At 45.3% G+C, this 16,050-nt stretch overlaps 1 protein-coding gene across 1 annotated transcript in view; it reads right to left on the bottom strand.

Moving 5' to 3' along the window:
- The window catches only part of CEP290 (centrosomal protein 290), a 497,171-nt gene that overhangs the window by 351,012 nt on the left and 130,109 nt on the right, over positions 1-16,050 (bottom strand). The window contains exon 17 of the mRNA XM_063927658.1: positions 7,324-7,436. Within this exon, the coding sequence (XP_063783728.1) occupies positions 7,324-7,436 (113 nt within the window). The remainder of the gene's footprint in view (positions 1-7,323; positions 7,437-16,050) is intronic.

The following is a 16,050-nucleotide window of genomic DNA, read 5'->3' as shown; positions in this document are numbered from 1 at the left end:
ACACCCAGTCAAAGTCTTTTAGTGTGCCCATGTCTCCTGCGGATCCCGTCTATACCCCATGGTCCTTTTGGAGTCCCCAGCATCCTCTAGGACGTAAGAGAAAATGCATTAAAACTGCACCCCCACCCCGACTTGATAATCCCCCAGTGCCTCAATGACAATAATTCCCTAGAACTGACAAACCAGACATGATAATCCCACTATGCCTCAATGAAAATAATGTCCCAGACTTGCCTGAGGGGCAGACAGAGGTGCTGCTACTGCCGGAGAGACTGGAGAGGTGCTGCATCAGCAGCTGGGGCAGAGAGAGGTGCAGCTGCATCAATGTAGGGAGAGGTGCTGCAGCAGCTGGGTCAGAGATAAGTGCTGCAGCAGCTGAGCTAGACAGAGAGAGGTGCTGCAGCAGGATACGCAGAGAGTGGTGCTTCAGGATAGAAGTACCACTGTTGCACAGCTACAAGCACACAGTGAGCCATATAAAGAGGACGGGCAAAGCTCCAGCATGTGTCGGCTATCTCCTGCAGTCACCTCTGGCCTGCCCTGTTCTTTACCTAGTGTCAGAGTGCGAGTCAGTGTGCCCACCCTCTGCTCCTCCTCCTGCTCTGTTGCTGCCTGTAGAGTGGTCCGCTGCATAGCGTGGGAGACGGCGCACCCTATAACTTTGCTGTTTCCTGAAGTTTGCGCTTCACTGGAGCCACCCTAGCTACACCCCTGTGTTTACCTGACCTGTCACAGCTCAGGTGGGTTAACTTTATGCATTAATTAAAATTATGGACTCTACTTTTAAATAAAAGGTTGTATTTTTTAATGTGTTCCAGGAATCTCGTGTAAGCTTTAGAAGCACCCAGTTGTTTTACTTTGACTTTTTCAGTATACAGTCAAGTGTCAGGAAACAGTAAATTTTAGATAAACGTGTTTTAGAAAACACAATAATATTTTCTTTGCAGGATTTTAGAGCAACGTGGTTTAGTCTTACTAAAACCAGCATCAATGCTATTTATTAATTAATAAACAAGAATGCACACTTAAAGAAATTAGAAAGGTTTTCAGTTTGGATGACAGGCAATAGAATAAAGGATAACAAAAATGGATGGTGTAATGGTTAGCATTACTGCCTCACAGCACGGAGGTCATGGGTTCGATTTCCACCATAACCCAAACTGTGTGGAGTTTGTGTATTCTGCCCGTGCTTGTGTGGGTTTAATCCGGGTACTCTGACTTCCTCCCACAATCCAAAAATACACTGCTAGGTTAAATGGACAACAATTAACTCTAGTGTGTGCGTTTACATGTGTTTAGGGCAGACTAGATGTAGAGATGAGCGGGTTCGGTTCCTTGGAAACCGAACCCGCCCGAACTTCATGTTTTTTTACACGGGTCCGAGCGACTCGGATCTTCCCGCTTTGCTCGGTTAACCTGAGTGCGCCCGAACGTCATCATCCCGCTGTCGGATTCTCGCGAGGCTCGGATTCTATCGCGAGACTCGGATTCTATATAAGGAGCCGCGCGTCGCCGCCATTTTCACACGTGCATTGAGATTGATAGGGAGAGGACGTGGCTGGCGTCCTCTCCGTTTATAGAGAGTGAGACTAGAGTAGAGAGAGACACAGTATTATTTACTTTAGTAATTTTGGGGAGCATTAGGAGGAGTACTACTACTTGCTGAAGTGATAGTGTGACTGTATATCTGACTTGTGGGGGAGACAGTGGGGAGCAGTTAGAGTCTGAGAGCAGGAGTACATATTTTAACGTACAGTGCACACTTTTGCTGGCACTCTGCTGCCAGAGTGCCACACTGCCATTGTGACCACACTGACCACCAGTATATATTGTGATTGTCTGCTTAGGAGTACTACTTGCAAGTTGCTGATAGTGTGACCAGTGACCTGACCACCAGTTTAATTAATCACCATCAGTTTAATATATATATATATATATATATATATATATATATATATATATATATATATATATATATATATATATATATATATATAATTGTATATAATATATATATAATTGTATATGTATACCGCACCTACCCGTGTTTTTTTTTTTTTTTTCTTTCTTCTTGATACATACTACTATAGTAGCTTACTGTAGCAGTCTGCGGTGCTGCTGAGCTGACAGTGTCCAGCAGGTCCGTCATCAGTCATTACATAATAAATATATATACCTGTCCGGCTGCAGTACTAGTGATATTATATATATATATATATATATATATATATATTAATTTCATCTCATTATCATCCAGTCTATATTAGCAGCAGACACAGTACGGTAGTCCACGGCTGTAGCTACCTCTGTGTCGGCAGTCGCTGGTCCATCCATAATTGTATACCACCTACCCGTGGTTTTTTTTTTCTCTTTCTTCTTGATACATACTACTATAGTAGCTTACTGTAGCAGTCTGCGGTGCTGCTGAGCTGACAGTGTCCAGCAGGTCCGTCATCAGTCATTACATAATAAATATATATACCTGTCCGGCTGCAGTACTAGTGATATTATATATATATATATATATATATATATATATATATATATATATATATAGGATGGAGAGAGACGGCGGCACTCAGAGACTTTCACTTCCAAGTTAATCAAAATAGAAAGTGCATTTATGACGAATAAATGCACTTTCTATTTTGATTAACTTGGAAGTGAAAGTCTCTGAGTGCCGTCGTCTCTCTCCATCCTGCATATTGGGGCTGCCATACCCCTAGGAGGGCACCGGAGCAATACCCCCACGGGGACCACGGAGTGCCGGGCTGCTTCTATGGACTATATATATATATATATATATATAAATTTCATCTCATTATCATCCAGTCTATATTAGCAGCAGACACAGTACGGTAGTCCACGGCTGTAGCTACCTCTGTGTCGGCAGTCGCTGGTCCATCCATAAGTATACTAGTATCCATCCATCTCCATTGTTTACCTGAGGTGCCTTTTAGTTGTGCCTATTAAAATATGGAGAACAAAAATGTTGAGGTTCCAAAATTAGGGAAAGATCAAGATCCACTTCCACCTCGTGCTGAAGCTGCTGCCACTAGTCATGGCCGAGACGATGAAATGCCAGCAACGTCGTCTGCTAAGGCCGATGCCCAATGTCATAGTACAGAGCATGTAAAATCCAAAACACCAAATATCAGTAAAAAAAAAGGACTCCAAAATCTAAAATAAAATTGTCGGAGGAGAAGCGTAAACTTGCCAATATGCCATTTACCACACGGAGTGGCAAGGAACGGCTGAGGCCCTGGCCTATGTTCATGGCTAGTGGTTCAGCTTCACATGAGGATGGAAGCACTCAGCCTCTCGCTAGAAAAATGAAAAGACTCAAGCTGGCAAAAGCACCGCAAAGAACTGTGCGTTCTTCGAAATCCCAAATCCACAAGGAGAGTCCAATTGTGTCGGTTGCGATGCCTGACCTTCCCAACACTGGACGTGAAGAGCATGCGCCTTCCACCATTTGCACGCCCCCTGCAAGTGCTGGAAGGAGCACCCGCAGTCCAGTTCCTGATAGTCAGATTGAAGATGTCAGTGTTGAAGTACACCAGGATGAGGAGGATATGGGTGTTGCTGGCGCTGGGGAGGAAATTGACAAGGAGGATTCTGATGGTGAGGTGGTTTGTTTAAGTCAGGCACCTGTTGTCCGTGGGAGGAATAGGGCCGTTGACATGCCTGGTGAAAATACCAAAAAAAATCAGCTCTTCGGTGTGGAAGTATTTCACCAGAAATGCGGACAACATTTGTCAAGCCGTGTGTTGCCTTTGTCAAGCTGTAATAAGTAGGGGTAAGGACGTTAACCACCTCGGAACATCCTCCCTTATACGTCACCTGCAGCGCATTCATAATAAGTCAGTGACAAGTTCAAAAACTTTGGGCGACAGCGGAAGCAGTCCACTGACCAGTAAATCCCTTCCTCTTGTAACCAAGCTCACGCAAACCACCCCACCAACTCCCTCAGTGTCAATTTCCTCCTTCCCCAGGAATGCCAATAGTCCTGCAGGCCATGTCACTGGCAATTCTGACGAGTCCTCTCCTGCCTGGGATTCCTCCGATGCATCCTTGCGTGTAACGCCTACTGCTGCTGGCGCTGCTGTTGTTGCTGCTGGGAGTCGATGGTCATCCCAGAGGGGAAGTCGTAAGCCCACTTTTACTACTTCCACCAAGCAATTGACTGTCCAACAGTCCTTTGCGAGGAAGATGAAATATCACAGCAGTCATCCTGTTGCAAAGCGGATAACTGAGGCCTTGACAACTATGTTGGTGTTAGACGTGCGTCCGGTATCCACCGTTAGTTCACAGGGAACTAGACAATTTCTTGAGGTAGTGTGCCCCCGTTACCAAATACCATCTAGGTTCCACTTCTCTAGGCAGGCGATACCGAGAATGTACACGGACGTCAGAAAAAGACTCACCAGTGTCCTAAAAAATGCAGTTGTACCCAATGTCCACTTAACCACGGACATGTGGACAAGTGGAGCAGGGCAGGGTCAGGACTATATGACTGTGACAGCCCACTGGGTAGATGTATGGACTCCCGCCGCAAGAACAGCAGCGGCGGCACCAGTAGCAGCATCTCGCAAACGCCAACTCTTTCCTAGGCAGGCTACGCTTTGTATCACCGGTTTCCAGAATACGCACACAGCTGAAAACCTCTTACGGCAACTGAGGAAGATCATCGCGGAATGGCTTACCCCAATTGGACTCTCCTGTGGATTTGTGGCATCGGACAACGCCAGCAATATTGTGTGTGCATTAAATATGGGCAAATTCCAGCACGTCCCATGTTTTGCACATACCTTGAATTTGGTGGTGCAGAATTTTTTAAAAAACGACAGGGGCGTGCAAGAGATGCTGTCGGTGGCCAAAAGAATTGCGGGACACTTTCGGCGTACAGGCACCACGTACAGAAGACTGGAGCACCACCAAAAACGCCTGAACCTGCCCTGCCATCATCTGAAGCAAGAAGTGGTAACGAGGTGGAATTCAACCCTATATATGCTTCAGAGGTTGGAGGAGCAGCAAAAGGCCATTCAAGCCTATACAATTGAGCACGATATAGGAGGTGGAATGTACCTGTCTCAAGCGCAGTGGAGAATGATTTCAACGTTGTGCAAGGTTCTGCAACCTTTTGAACTTGCCACACGTGAAGTCAGTTCAGACACTGCCAGCCTGAGTCAGGTCATTCCCCTCATCAGGCTTTTGCAGAAGAAGCTGGAGGCATTGAAGGAGGAGCTAAAAGGGAGCGATTCCGCTAGGCATGTGGGACTTGTGGATGGAGCCCTTAATTCGCTTAACAAGGATTCACGGGTGGTCAATCTGTTGAAAGCAGAGCACTACATTTTGGCCACCGTGCTCGATCCTAGATTTAAAACCTACCTTGGATCTCTCTTTCCGGCAGACACAAGTCTGCTGGGGTTCAAAGACCTGCTGGTGACAAAATTGTCAAGTCAAGCGGAACGCGACCTGTCAACATCTCCTCCTTCACATTCTCCCGCAACTAGGGGTGCGAGGAAAAGGCTCAGAATTCCGAGCCCACCCGCTGGCGGTGATGCAGGGCAGTCTGGAGCGACTGCTGATGCTGACATCTGGTCCGGACTGAAGGACCTGACAACGATTACGGACATGTCGTCTACTGTCACTGCATATGATTCTCTCCCCATTGAAAGAATGGTGGAGGATTATATGAGTGACCGCATCCAAGTAGGCACGTCAGACAGTCCGTACTTATACTGGCAGGAAAAAGAGGCAATTTGGAGGCCCTTGCACAAACTGGCTTTATTCTACCTAAGTTGCCCTCCCACAAGTGTGTACTCCGAAAGAGTGTTTAGTGCCGCTGCTCACCTTGTCAGCAATCGGCGTACGAGGTTACTTAAAGAAAATGCGGAGAAGATGATGTTCATTAAAATGAATTATAATCAATTCCTCCGTGGAGACATTGACCAGCAGCAATTGCCTCCACAAAGTACACAGGGAGCTGAGATGGTGGATTCCAGTGGGGACGAATTGATAATCTGTGAGGAGCGGGATGTACACGGTGATATATCGGAGGATGATGATGAGGTGGACATCTTGCCTCTGTAGAGCCAGTTTGTGCAAGGAGAGATTAATTACTTCTTTTTCGGTGGGGGTCCAAACCAACCCGTCATTTCAGTCACAGTCGTGTGGCAGACCCTGTCACTGAAATGATGGGTTGGTTAAAGTGTGCATGTCCTGTTTATACAACATAAGGGTGGGTGGGAGGGCCCAAGGACAATTCCATCTTGCACCTCTTTTTTCTTTCATTTTTCTTTGCGTCATGTGCTGTTTGGGGAGTGTTTTTTGGAAGGGCCATCCTGCGTGACACTGCAGTGCCACTCCTAGATGGGCCAGGTGTTTGTGTCGGCCACTAGGGTCGCTTAGCTTACTCACACAGCTACCTCATTGCGCCTCTTTTTTTCTTCTTTGCGCCATGTGCTGTTTGGGGAGTGTTTTTTGGAAGGGCCATCCTGCGTGACACTGCAGTGCCACTCCTAGATGGGCCAGGTGTTTGTGTCGGCCACTAGGGTCGCTTATCTTACTCACACAGCTACCTCATTGCGCCTCTTTTTTTCTTCTTTGCGTCATGTGCTGTTTGGGGAGTGTTTTTTGGAAGGGCCATCCTGCGTGACACTGCAGTGCCACTCCTAGATGGGCCAGGTGTTTGTGTCGGCCACTAGGGTCGCTTAGCTTAGTCATCCAGCGACCTCGGTGCAAATTTTAGGACTAAAAATAATATTGTGAGGTGTGAGGTGTTCAGAATAGACTGAAAATGAGTGGAAATTATGGTTATTGAGGTTAATAATACTTTGGGATCAAAATGACCCCCAAATTCTATGATTTAAGCTGTTTTTTAGTGTTTTTTGAAAAAAACACCCGAATCCAAAACACACCCGAATCCGACAAAAAAAATTCGGTGAGGTTTTGCCAAAAGGCGGTCGAACCCAAAACACGGCCGCGGAACCGAACCCAAAACCCGAAAAATTTCATGTGCACATCTCTAACTAGATGGGCCAAGTGGTTCTTATCTGCTGTCACAATTCTATGATTCTATGAAATTCTGATCAACGTCTACCATTCCATTTGTCTGGTTGCTGTAGTAAGCACTACCTTTGTCAACTTCTGCTTGGTGCCACTGACAAGTACTGTACACCTTAATTTCTATGTACAAATTAAATGTAATTAAGCACTCGAATATTTAAAATCCTTAATTAATACAGCAGCAGTAGTGATACATGTGGATTGTTATTTTTTTTATTGGGGGAATTACATTATTGTTTTAGGAACACTTACCTTTCCCCTAATTTCCTCTGTACTGTTCAGCAACATGGAGCTGGAGCTTTTTTGTCTAGACTGCAGGTCAGCAGGGAAATTCGAATTCAAAAACAAGTCATCAGCTATCAAACCTGGGACCCAAACAAACAATTTAAAGATGTTATAAAGTAAAAGAATCTAAGACATCTACTGTTACATGTCATTCCACACAGATTATCTCTGGATTTTACTAAATAATAATCACCTTTAAAAAAAAAAAAAAAAAAAAAAAAAACACATCAGCACGAGACAGAGTATTAAATTTCTGTAATCCTCAGATTATGTTTTTGAACTGCAGTGGAGAATAGTATGAAAGCAGTCTGAAAATAATGTTACTTTGCAGAAAAGGGCCATTTGCAAGGTGAACAGGAAATATTAGTCCATGTGTAATTGGCACCGGTGATCATGTCATTGTACTAGGATACAGCACAGGAAAAGAAAGGAAAAACAATTGTTTATTTTATTTTTCATATTATATATATATATATATATATATATATATATATATACATACATACATACATACATACATACACACACACACACACACACACACAGGTTGAGTATACCATATCCAAATATTCCGGAATACGGAATTTTTTGAGTGAGAGTGAGACAGTGAAACCTTTGTTTTCTGATGGCTCAATGTAACCAAACTTTGTTTAATACACAAAGTTAGTAAAAATATTGTATTAAATGACCTTCAGGCTGTGTGTATAAGGTGTATATGAAACATAAATGAATTGTGTGTATGTACACACACTTTGTTTAATACATGTTATTAAAAATATTGTATTAAATGACCTTCAGGCTGTGTGTATAAGGTGTATATGAAACATAAATGCATTCTGTGCTTAGACTTGGGTCCCATTGCCATGATTTCTTATTATGGTATGCAATTATTCCAAAATACGGAATAATCCGATATCCAAAATGCTTCTGGGCCCAAGCATTTTGGATAAGAGATACTCAACCTGTATATATATATATATATATATATATATATATATATATATATATATATATATCTCTATATATATATATATATATCTATATATCACCATTCATTTTTATATAGGTTATGCTTTTTTATATTGCCTCTTTGTTTTCTACGTACAAACTGTATGCCATAATTTTAAGTCCCCCATTGTGCTTGTGTCAACAAAATCAGGCCCTCCATCTTAAAACAGGCAAGATTTAATTCTTCCCAATATACTCCAATATACTACTGTAAGTAAATATTGCGGATTTTGCTATGCACAGGTGTGAGGGACATTTAGCAGTTACTGGTCATAAATTTGCCTTTGCCACAGCAAAGAACTAAGGCCCTGATTCAGCATGGATTGTAGACACTAGCATGCAGAGGGCATGCCAGGCCCTTCTTCCCAGTTAATATGCGAACACTACGCTCAGCAGCAAAGTGTTCACATATTAAGGGTAGCCCTCTGTGTGCGCAGCCGAGCTGTGAATGCAGACTGCTACCGCCATGTTTAGGCTTCCACCGCAAAAGGACCAGACACGCACACACTGCCCCAAAAGCACCATAACAGAAAACGAAACAAGGATCTCACTGGACCATAAACTACAGTCTGTTTTAGTCCAAAAATTTAGATGATGTAAATCGTGACTAAAGAAAAGCACAAGCTAGTAGACAAATATTAGTTTTGAATTGCATTACTTTTGCTTTAGAAGAATGATACAGAAGTTATTTAATTTGTGTACATTTTTTCAATTAGTATGAAAAAAAAATAAGAATTTACTCACCGGTAATTCTATTTCTCGTAGTCCGTAGTGGAAGCTGGGCACTCCGTAAGGACCATGGGGAATAGCGGGCTCCGAAGGAGGCTGGGCACTCTAGAAAGATCTTAGACTACCTGGTGTGCACTGGCTCCTCCCACTATGACCCTCCTCCAAGTCTCAGTTAGGTACTGTGCCCGGACGAGCATACACAATAAGGAAGGATTTTGAATCCCGGGTAAGACTCATACCAGCCACACCAATCACACCGTACAACTCGTGATATGAAACACAGTTAACCGTATGAAACAATAGAGCCTCTCAACAGATGGCTCAACAATAACCCGATTTAGTTAACAATAACTATGTACAAGTATTGCAGATAAACCGCACTTGGGATGGGCGCCCAGCATCCACTACGGACTACGAGAAATAGAATTACCGGTGAGTAAATTCTTATTTTCTCTAACGTCCTAGTGGATGCTGGGAACTCCGTAAGGACCATGGGGATTATACCAAAGCTCCCAAACGGGCGGGAGAGTGCGGATGACTCTGCAGCACTGAATGAGAGAACTCCAGGTCCTCCTCAGCCAGGGTATCAAATTTGTAGAATTTTGCAAACGTGTTTGCCCCTGACCAAGTAGCTGCTCGGCAAAGTTGTAAAGCCGAGACCTCTCGGGCAGCCGCCCAAGATGAGCCCACCTTCCTTGTGGAATGGGCATTGACAGATTTTGGCTGTGGCAGGCCTGCCACAGTATGTGCAAGCTGAATTGTACTACAAATCCAACGAGCAATAGTCTGCTTAGAAGCAGGAGCACCCAGCTTGTTAGGTGCATATAGGATAAACAGCGAGTCAGATTTTCTGACTCTAGCCGTTCTGGAAACATATATTTTCAGTGCCCTGATAACGTCTAGCAACTTGGAGTCCTCCAAGTCCCTAGTAGCCTAGGCACCACAATAGGCTGGTTCAGGTGAAACGCTGACACCACCTTTGGGAGAAACTGGGGACGAGTCCTCAATTCTGCCCTATCCATATGGAAAATCAAATAAGGGCTTTTACAAGACAAAGCCGCCAACTTTGATACTCGCCTGGCAGAAGCCAAGGCCAATAACATAACCACCTTCCACGTGAGATATTTCAGATCCACGGTTTTTAGTGGTTCAAACCAATGTGATTTTAAGAAACTCAACACCACGTTGAGATCCCAAGGTGCCACAGGAGGCACAAACGGGGGCTGACTCTGCAGCACTCCTTTTTTAAATGTCTGAACTTCAGGTACTGAAGCTAGTTCTTTTTGAAAGAAAATCGACAGAGCCGAGATCTGTACCTTAATGGAACCCAATTTAAGGCCCATAGTCACTCCTGCTTGCAGGAAATGCAGAAATCGACCTAGTTGAAATTCCTCTGTTGGGGCCCTTTCGGCCTCACACCATGCAACATATTTTCGCCATATGCGGTGATAATGAGTTGCTGTAACCTCTTTCCTGGCTTTAGTAAGCGTAGGAATGACTTCCTCCGGAATGCCCTTTTCCTTCAGGATCCGGCGTTCAACCGCCATGCCGACAAACGCAGCCGCGGTAAGTCTTGGAACAGACAGGGCCCCTGCTGCCGCAGGTCCTGTCTGAGTGGCAGAGGCCATGGGTCCTCTGATATAAATTCTTGAAGTTCTGGGTACCAAGCTCTTCTTGGCCATCCATGAGTATCGTTCTTACTCCTCGCCTTCTTATTATTCTCAGTACCTTTGGTATGAGAGGCAGAGGGGAGAACACATAAACCGACTGGTACACCCACGGTGTTACCAGAGCGTCCATAGCTATCGCCTGAGGGTCCCTTGACCCGGTGCAATATCTTTTATAGCTTTTTGTTGAGGCGGGACGCCATCATGTCCACCTGTGGCCTTTCCCAATGGTGTACAATCCTATTGGAAGACTTCTGGAGGAAGTCCCCATTCTCCCGGGTGGAGGTCGTGTCTGTTGAGAAGATCTGCTTCCCAGTTGTCCACTCCGGGAATGAACACTGCTGACAGTGCTAACACATGATTTTCCGCCTATCGTAGAATCCTTGTGGCTTCTGCATTCGCCATCCTGCTTCTTGTGCCGCCCTGTTGGTTTACATGGGCGACTGCCGTGATGTTGTCTGATTGGATCAGTACCGGCTGGTTTTGAAGCAGAGGCCTTGCCGGCCTCAGGGCATTGTAAATGGCCCTCAGGTCCAGAATATTTATGTGTAGGGAAATAACCTGACTTGACCAAAGTCCCTGGAAATTTCTTCCCTGTGTGACTGCCTCCCAGCCTCAAAGGCTGGAATCCATGGTCACTAGGACCTAGTCCTGTATGCCGAACCTGCGGCCCTCTTGAAGATGGGCACTCTGCAGCCACCACAGTAGAGATACCCTGGTCCTTGGAGACAGGGTTATCAGCCTATGCATCGGAAGATGCGATCCGGACCACTTGTCCAACAGGTCCCTCTGAAAAGTTCTTGTATGGAACCTGCCTAATGGGATTGCTTCGTAGGAAGCTACCATTTTTCCCAGGACTCGCGTGCAATGATGCACCGCTACCTATTTTGGCTTCAGGAGGTCTCTGACTAGAGATGACAACTCCTTGGCTTTCTCCTCCGGGAGAAACACTATTTCTGGTTTATGTCCAGAACCATCCCCAGGAACAGTAGACGTGTCATAGGAACCAGCTGTGACTTTGGACTGTTTAGAATCCAACCATGCTGTTGTAGCACTTTCCAAAATAGTGCTACCCCGACTACCAACTGCTCCTTGGACCTCGCCCTTATAACGAGATTGTCCAAGTACGGGATAATTACAACTCCCTTTTTTTGAAGGAGTATCAACATTTCGGCCATTACCTTGATAAAACACCCTCGGTGCCATGTACAGTCCAAACGGCAGTGTCTGGACTTGGTAATGGTAATCCTGTACCACAAATCTGAGGTACTCCTGGCGAGGATGGTAAATGGGGACATGCAGGTAAGCATCCTTGATGTCCCAGGATACCATGTAATCCCCCTCGTCCAGGCTTGGAATAACCGCCCTGAGCGATTCCATCTTGAACTTGAATTTTTGTGTTCAAGGATTTTAAATATAAAATGGGTCACACCGAACCATGCGGTTTCGGTACCCCAACCCGTGTGGAATAGTAACCCCGTCCTTGTTGAAGTAGGGGCACCTTGAGTATTACCTGCTGGGAATACCGCTTATTAATTGCCTCTAGCACAGCCTCCCTGCCTGAGGGAGTTGTCAGCAAGGCATATTTTAGGAAACGGCTGGGGGGAGACATCTCGAATTCCAGCTTGTACCCCTGAAATACTACTTGAAAGAAACAGGGATCCACCTGTGAGCGAGCCCACTAATTGCTGAAATTTTTTTGAGACGGCCCCCCACCGTACCTGGCTACACCTGTGGAGCACCCGCGTCATGGTGTGGCCTCACAGGAGGCGGGGGAAGAATCTTGATTCTGGGAACAGGCTGACTGGTGCAGCTTTTTTCCCTCTACCCTTGTCTCTGTACAGAAAGGAAGCGCCATTTGACCCGTTTGCTTTTCTAAAGCCGAAAGGACTGTACCTTTGTCTGTGAGGAAACCTGAGGTAAAATTATTTCTTCCCAGCAGTTGCTGTGGATACGAGGTCCCAGAGACCATCCCCAAATAATTCCTCACCCTTATAAGGCTCTCTATGCGCTTTTTAAGTCAGCATCACCTGTCCAGTGACAGGTCTCTAATACCCTCCTGACAGAATGGACATTACATTTATTTTGGATGCCAGCCGGCAAAATATCCCTCTGTGCATCCCCCATATATAAGACGACGTATTTAATATGTTTTTATGTTTGCCAACTAGTATCCCTGTTTGACAGGGTCACCGACCACGCTGCAGCAGCACTATCTGCAGGTCTCAGTCTAGTACCTGAGTGTGTAAATACAGACTTCAGGATAGCCTCCTGTTTTTTATCAACAGGTACCTATTAAAGTGGCCGTATCCTAAGACGGCAGTGCCACCTTTTTTGACAAACCTGTGAGCGCCTTATCCACCCTAGGGGATATCTCCCAGCGTAACTTATCCACCTGGCGGGAAAGGGTACGCCATCAGTAACTTTTTATAAATTACCAGTTTCTTAACGGGGGAACCCACGCTTTCACACACTTCATTTATTCATCTGATGGGGGAACAAAACACTGCCTGTTTTTTCTCCCCAAACCTAAAACCCATTTTTAGAGGTGCTTGGGTTAAAGTCAGAAATGTATAACACATTTTTTATTTCCGGGATCACGTCACGGATGTTCCTAGTGGATTGTGTATATGTCTCCACCTTGTCGACACTGGAGTCAGACTCCGTGTCGACATCTGTGTCTGCCATCTGAGAGAGCGGGCGTTTTTGAGCCCCTGATGGCCTTTGAGACGCCTGGGCAGGCGCGGGCTGCGAAGCCGGCTGTCCCACAGCTGTTACGTCATCCACCCTTTTATGTAAGGAGTTGACACTGTCGGTTAATACCTTTCACCTATCCATCCACTCTGGTGTCGGCCCCACAGGGGGCGACATCACATATATCGGCCTCTGTTCTGTCACCATATAAGCCTCCTCATTCAACATGTCGACACAGCCGTACCGACACACCGCAGACACACAGGGAATGCTCTAAACGAGAACAGGACCCACAAAAGCCCTTTGGGGGGACAGAGTAAGAGTATGCCAGCACACACCAGAGCGCTATATATATACAGGGACTAACTGAGTTATGTCCCTAATAGCTTTTATATAATATACTGTATACAGTGCCAATTTTAATGCCCCCCCTCTCTTTTCCCTCTTACTGTACTGTAGAATTGCAGGGAAGAGCCAGGGAGCTTCCCTCCAGCCGAGCTGTGAGGGAAAAATGGCGCCAGTGTGCTGAGGAGATAGGCTCCGCCCCTTTTTCGCGGCCTATTCTCCCGTTTTTTATGGAATTCTGGCAGGGGTATTTACCTCATATATAGCCCCTGGGGCCATATATTGAGGTATTTTAGCCAGCCAAGGTGTTTTTATTGCTGCCTCAGGGCGCCCCCCCCAGCGCCCTGCACCCTCAGTGACCGGAGTGTGAAGTGTGTGAGAGGAGCAATGGCGCACAGCTGCAGTGCTGTGCGCTACCTTGGTGAGACAGAGTCTTCATGCCGCCGATTTTCCGGACCATCTTCTTGCTTCTGGCTCTGTAAGGGGGACGGCGGCGCGGCTCCGGGACCGAACATCAAGGCTGGGCCTGCGGTCGATCCCTCTGGAGCTAATGGTGTCCAGTAGCCTAAGAAGCCCAATCCGGCTGCAAGCAGGCGAGTTCGCTTCTTCTCCCCTTAGTCCCTCGCTGCAGTGAGCCTGTTGCCAGCAGGTCTCACTGAAAAAAAAACAAATTCTAAGACTATAACTTTCTAAGAGCTCAGGAGAGCCCCTAGTGTGCATCCAACCTCGGCCGGGCACGAAATCTAACTGAGGCTTGGAGGAGGGTCATAGTGGGAGGAGCCAGTGCACACCAGGTAGTCTAAGATCTTTCTAGAGTGCCCAGCCTCCTTCGGAGCCCGCTATTCCCCATGGTCCTTATGGAGTGCCCAGCATCCACTAGGACGTTAGAGAAACAATGTGCCAACAGTATGTTAGTCTGTGATGTACTACACGAGCGTATTTTGGGAGCTTTGGGCTTGGTGTATGTTCTGCAGAAGGAAAGCCTATTGTATACAATTTCCTAGAAAGTAAAAGTCTGGGAAATGCCAAAATGCGTATTAGTCACAACACAGTGCGACTAGGGCGTATGAGGAACCTGTGCTGATTAAATTGATATATGACAACTGTATAACTGTGTGCAACTGAGTCTCAGAATCTGTATACAAAGTGCTACAATGTAGCAGCCGTAGCTTTTTCCCAATACAAGTTCTGTTCTTCTTCCTACACAAACTCAGTCACACACAATAAACAAGTGTCATAGAGTATATCTAATTAATCTACACCATAGGTCTGCAAACTCGGTCCTCATTACCCCCACACAGTGCATATTTTGCAGGTAACCCAGTAGGTGCACAGGTGTATTAATTACTCACAGACACATTTTAAAAGGTCCGCAGGTGGAGTTAATTATTTCACTTGTGATTCTGTGAGGAGATCTGCAAAACATGCACTGTGTGGGGTAATGAGGACCGAGATTGCAGACCTATGATCTACACAGTCTCCTCAAACGTCCTAGTCACACGGTGTTGTGATTAATACGCATTTTGGCAAAAAAGACGCCAGAATTTAGCAGAGTTAGACCGGATCTAGCGGCTCACTACTGACAGGTATCTTGCGCTGTGTGGCGTATTGAGGCTGGATGTATGAGGACGCATCTGTATATACCTAAGCGATCAAACAGTGCCTGCTTTTTATACTGTAGTTACTGTTCATATAGTTCACATGATGGTTCTTTTACAACCTATTTCCCCTAATACTTGCACTAATAACTTGCAGACTATCTGCACTATGTGCTTCAGAAAACTAAACATAATTTCCATTTTCCCATCCCTTCTCACTGGAAGGACATATTTAATATATTATGAAGAAGATCCAACATTTGGCAACTAGAAATGACAAGAAAGCTTGATAAATCTGGGTTTCCACGGACCATTACTAATGTGTCACTTGAAAGAATGCTTATTTTTCTGGAGTTCATTGATCATTTAGCACTAACAGAACTGGTAGATAGTAAATATAATCTATTTTATTGCATTTGAAATTCAATAGGCATCAACAGGTGGCCTCAACACACTGATAAAACACCACAACACATGTACTTGTTTTCGACATACTGTAACCTCTTCACTGCAACTACACACTACTGGATGTCCGATAATGTGGCAGTAGAATATTTTAAAACCATGTGGTGGCAATCGTGTCTCAGTGTCTAAAACAATTCAAGATATTTTGTTGAAAATAGTTCTAGAAGACAAAACCTAAGCAAAATAAT

The sequence above is a fragment of the Pseudophryne corroboree genome, chromosome 6, assembly GCF_028390025.1.
Source record: "Pseudophryne corroboree isolate aPseCor3 chromosome 6, aPseCor3.hap2, whole genome shotgun sequence".
NCBI classification, from domain to species: Eukaryota; Metazoa; Chordata; class Amphibia; order Anura; family Myobatrachidae; genus Pseudophryne; species Pseudophryne corroboree.
This window is presented reverse-complemented; position numbering and strand designations above follow the sequence as displayed.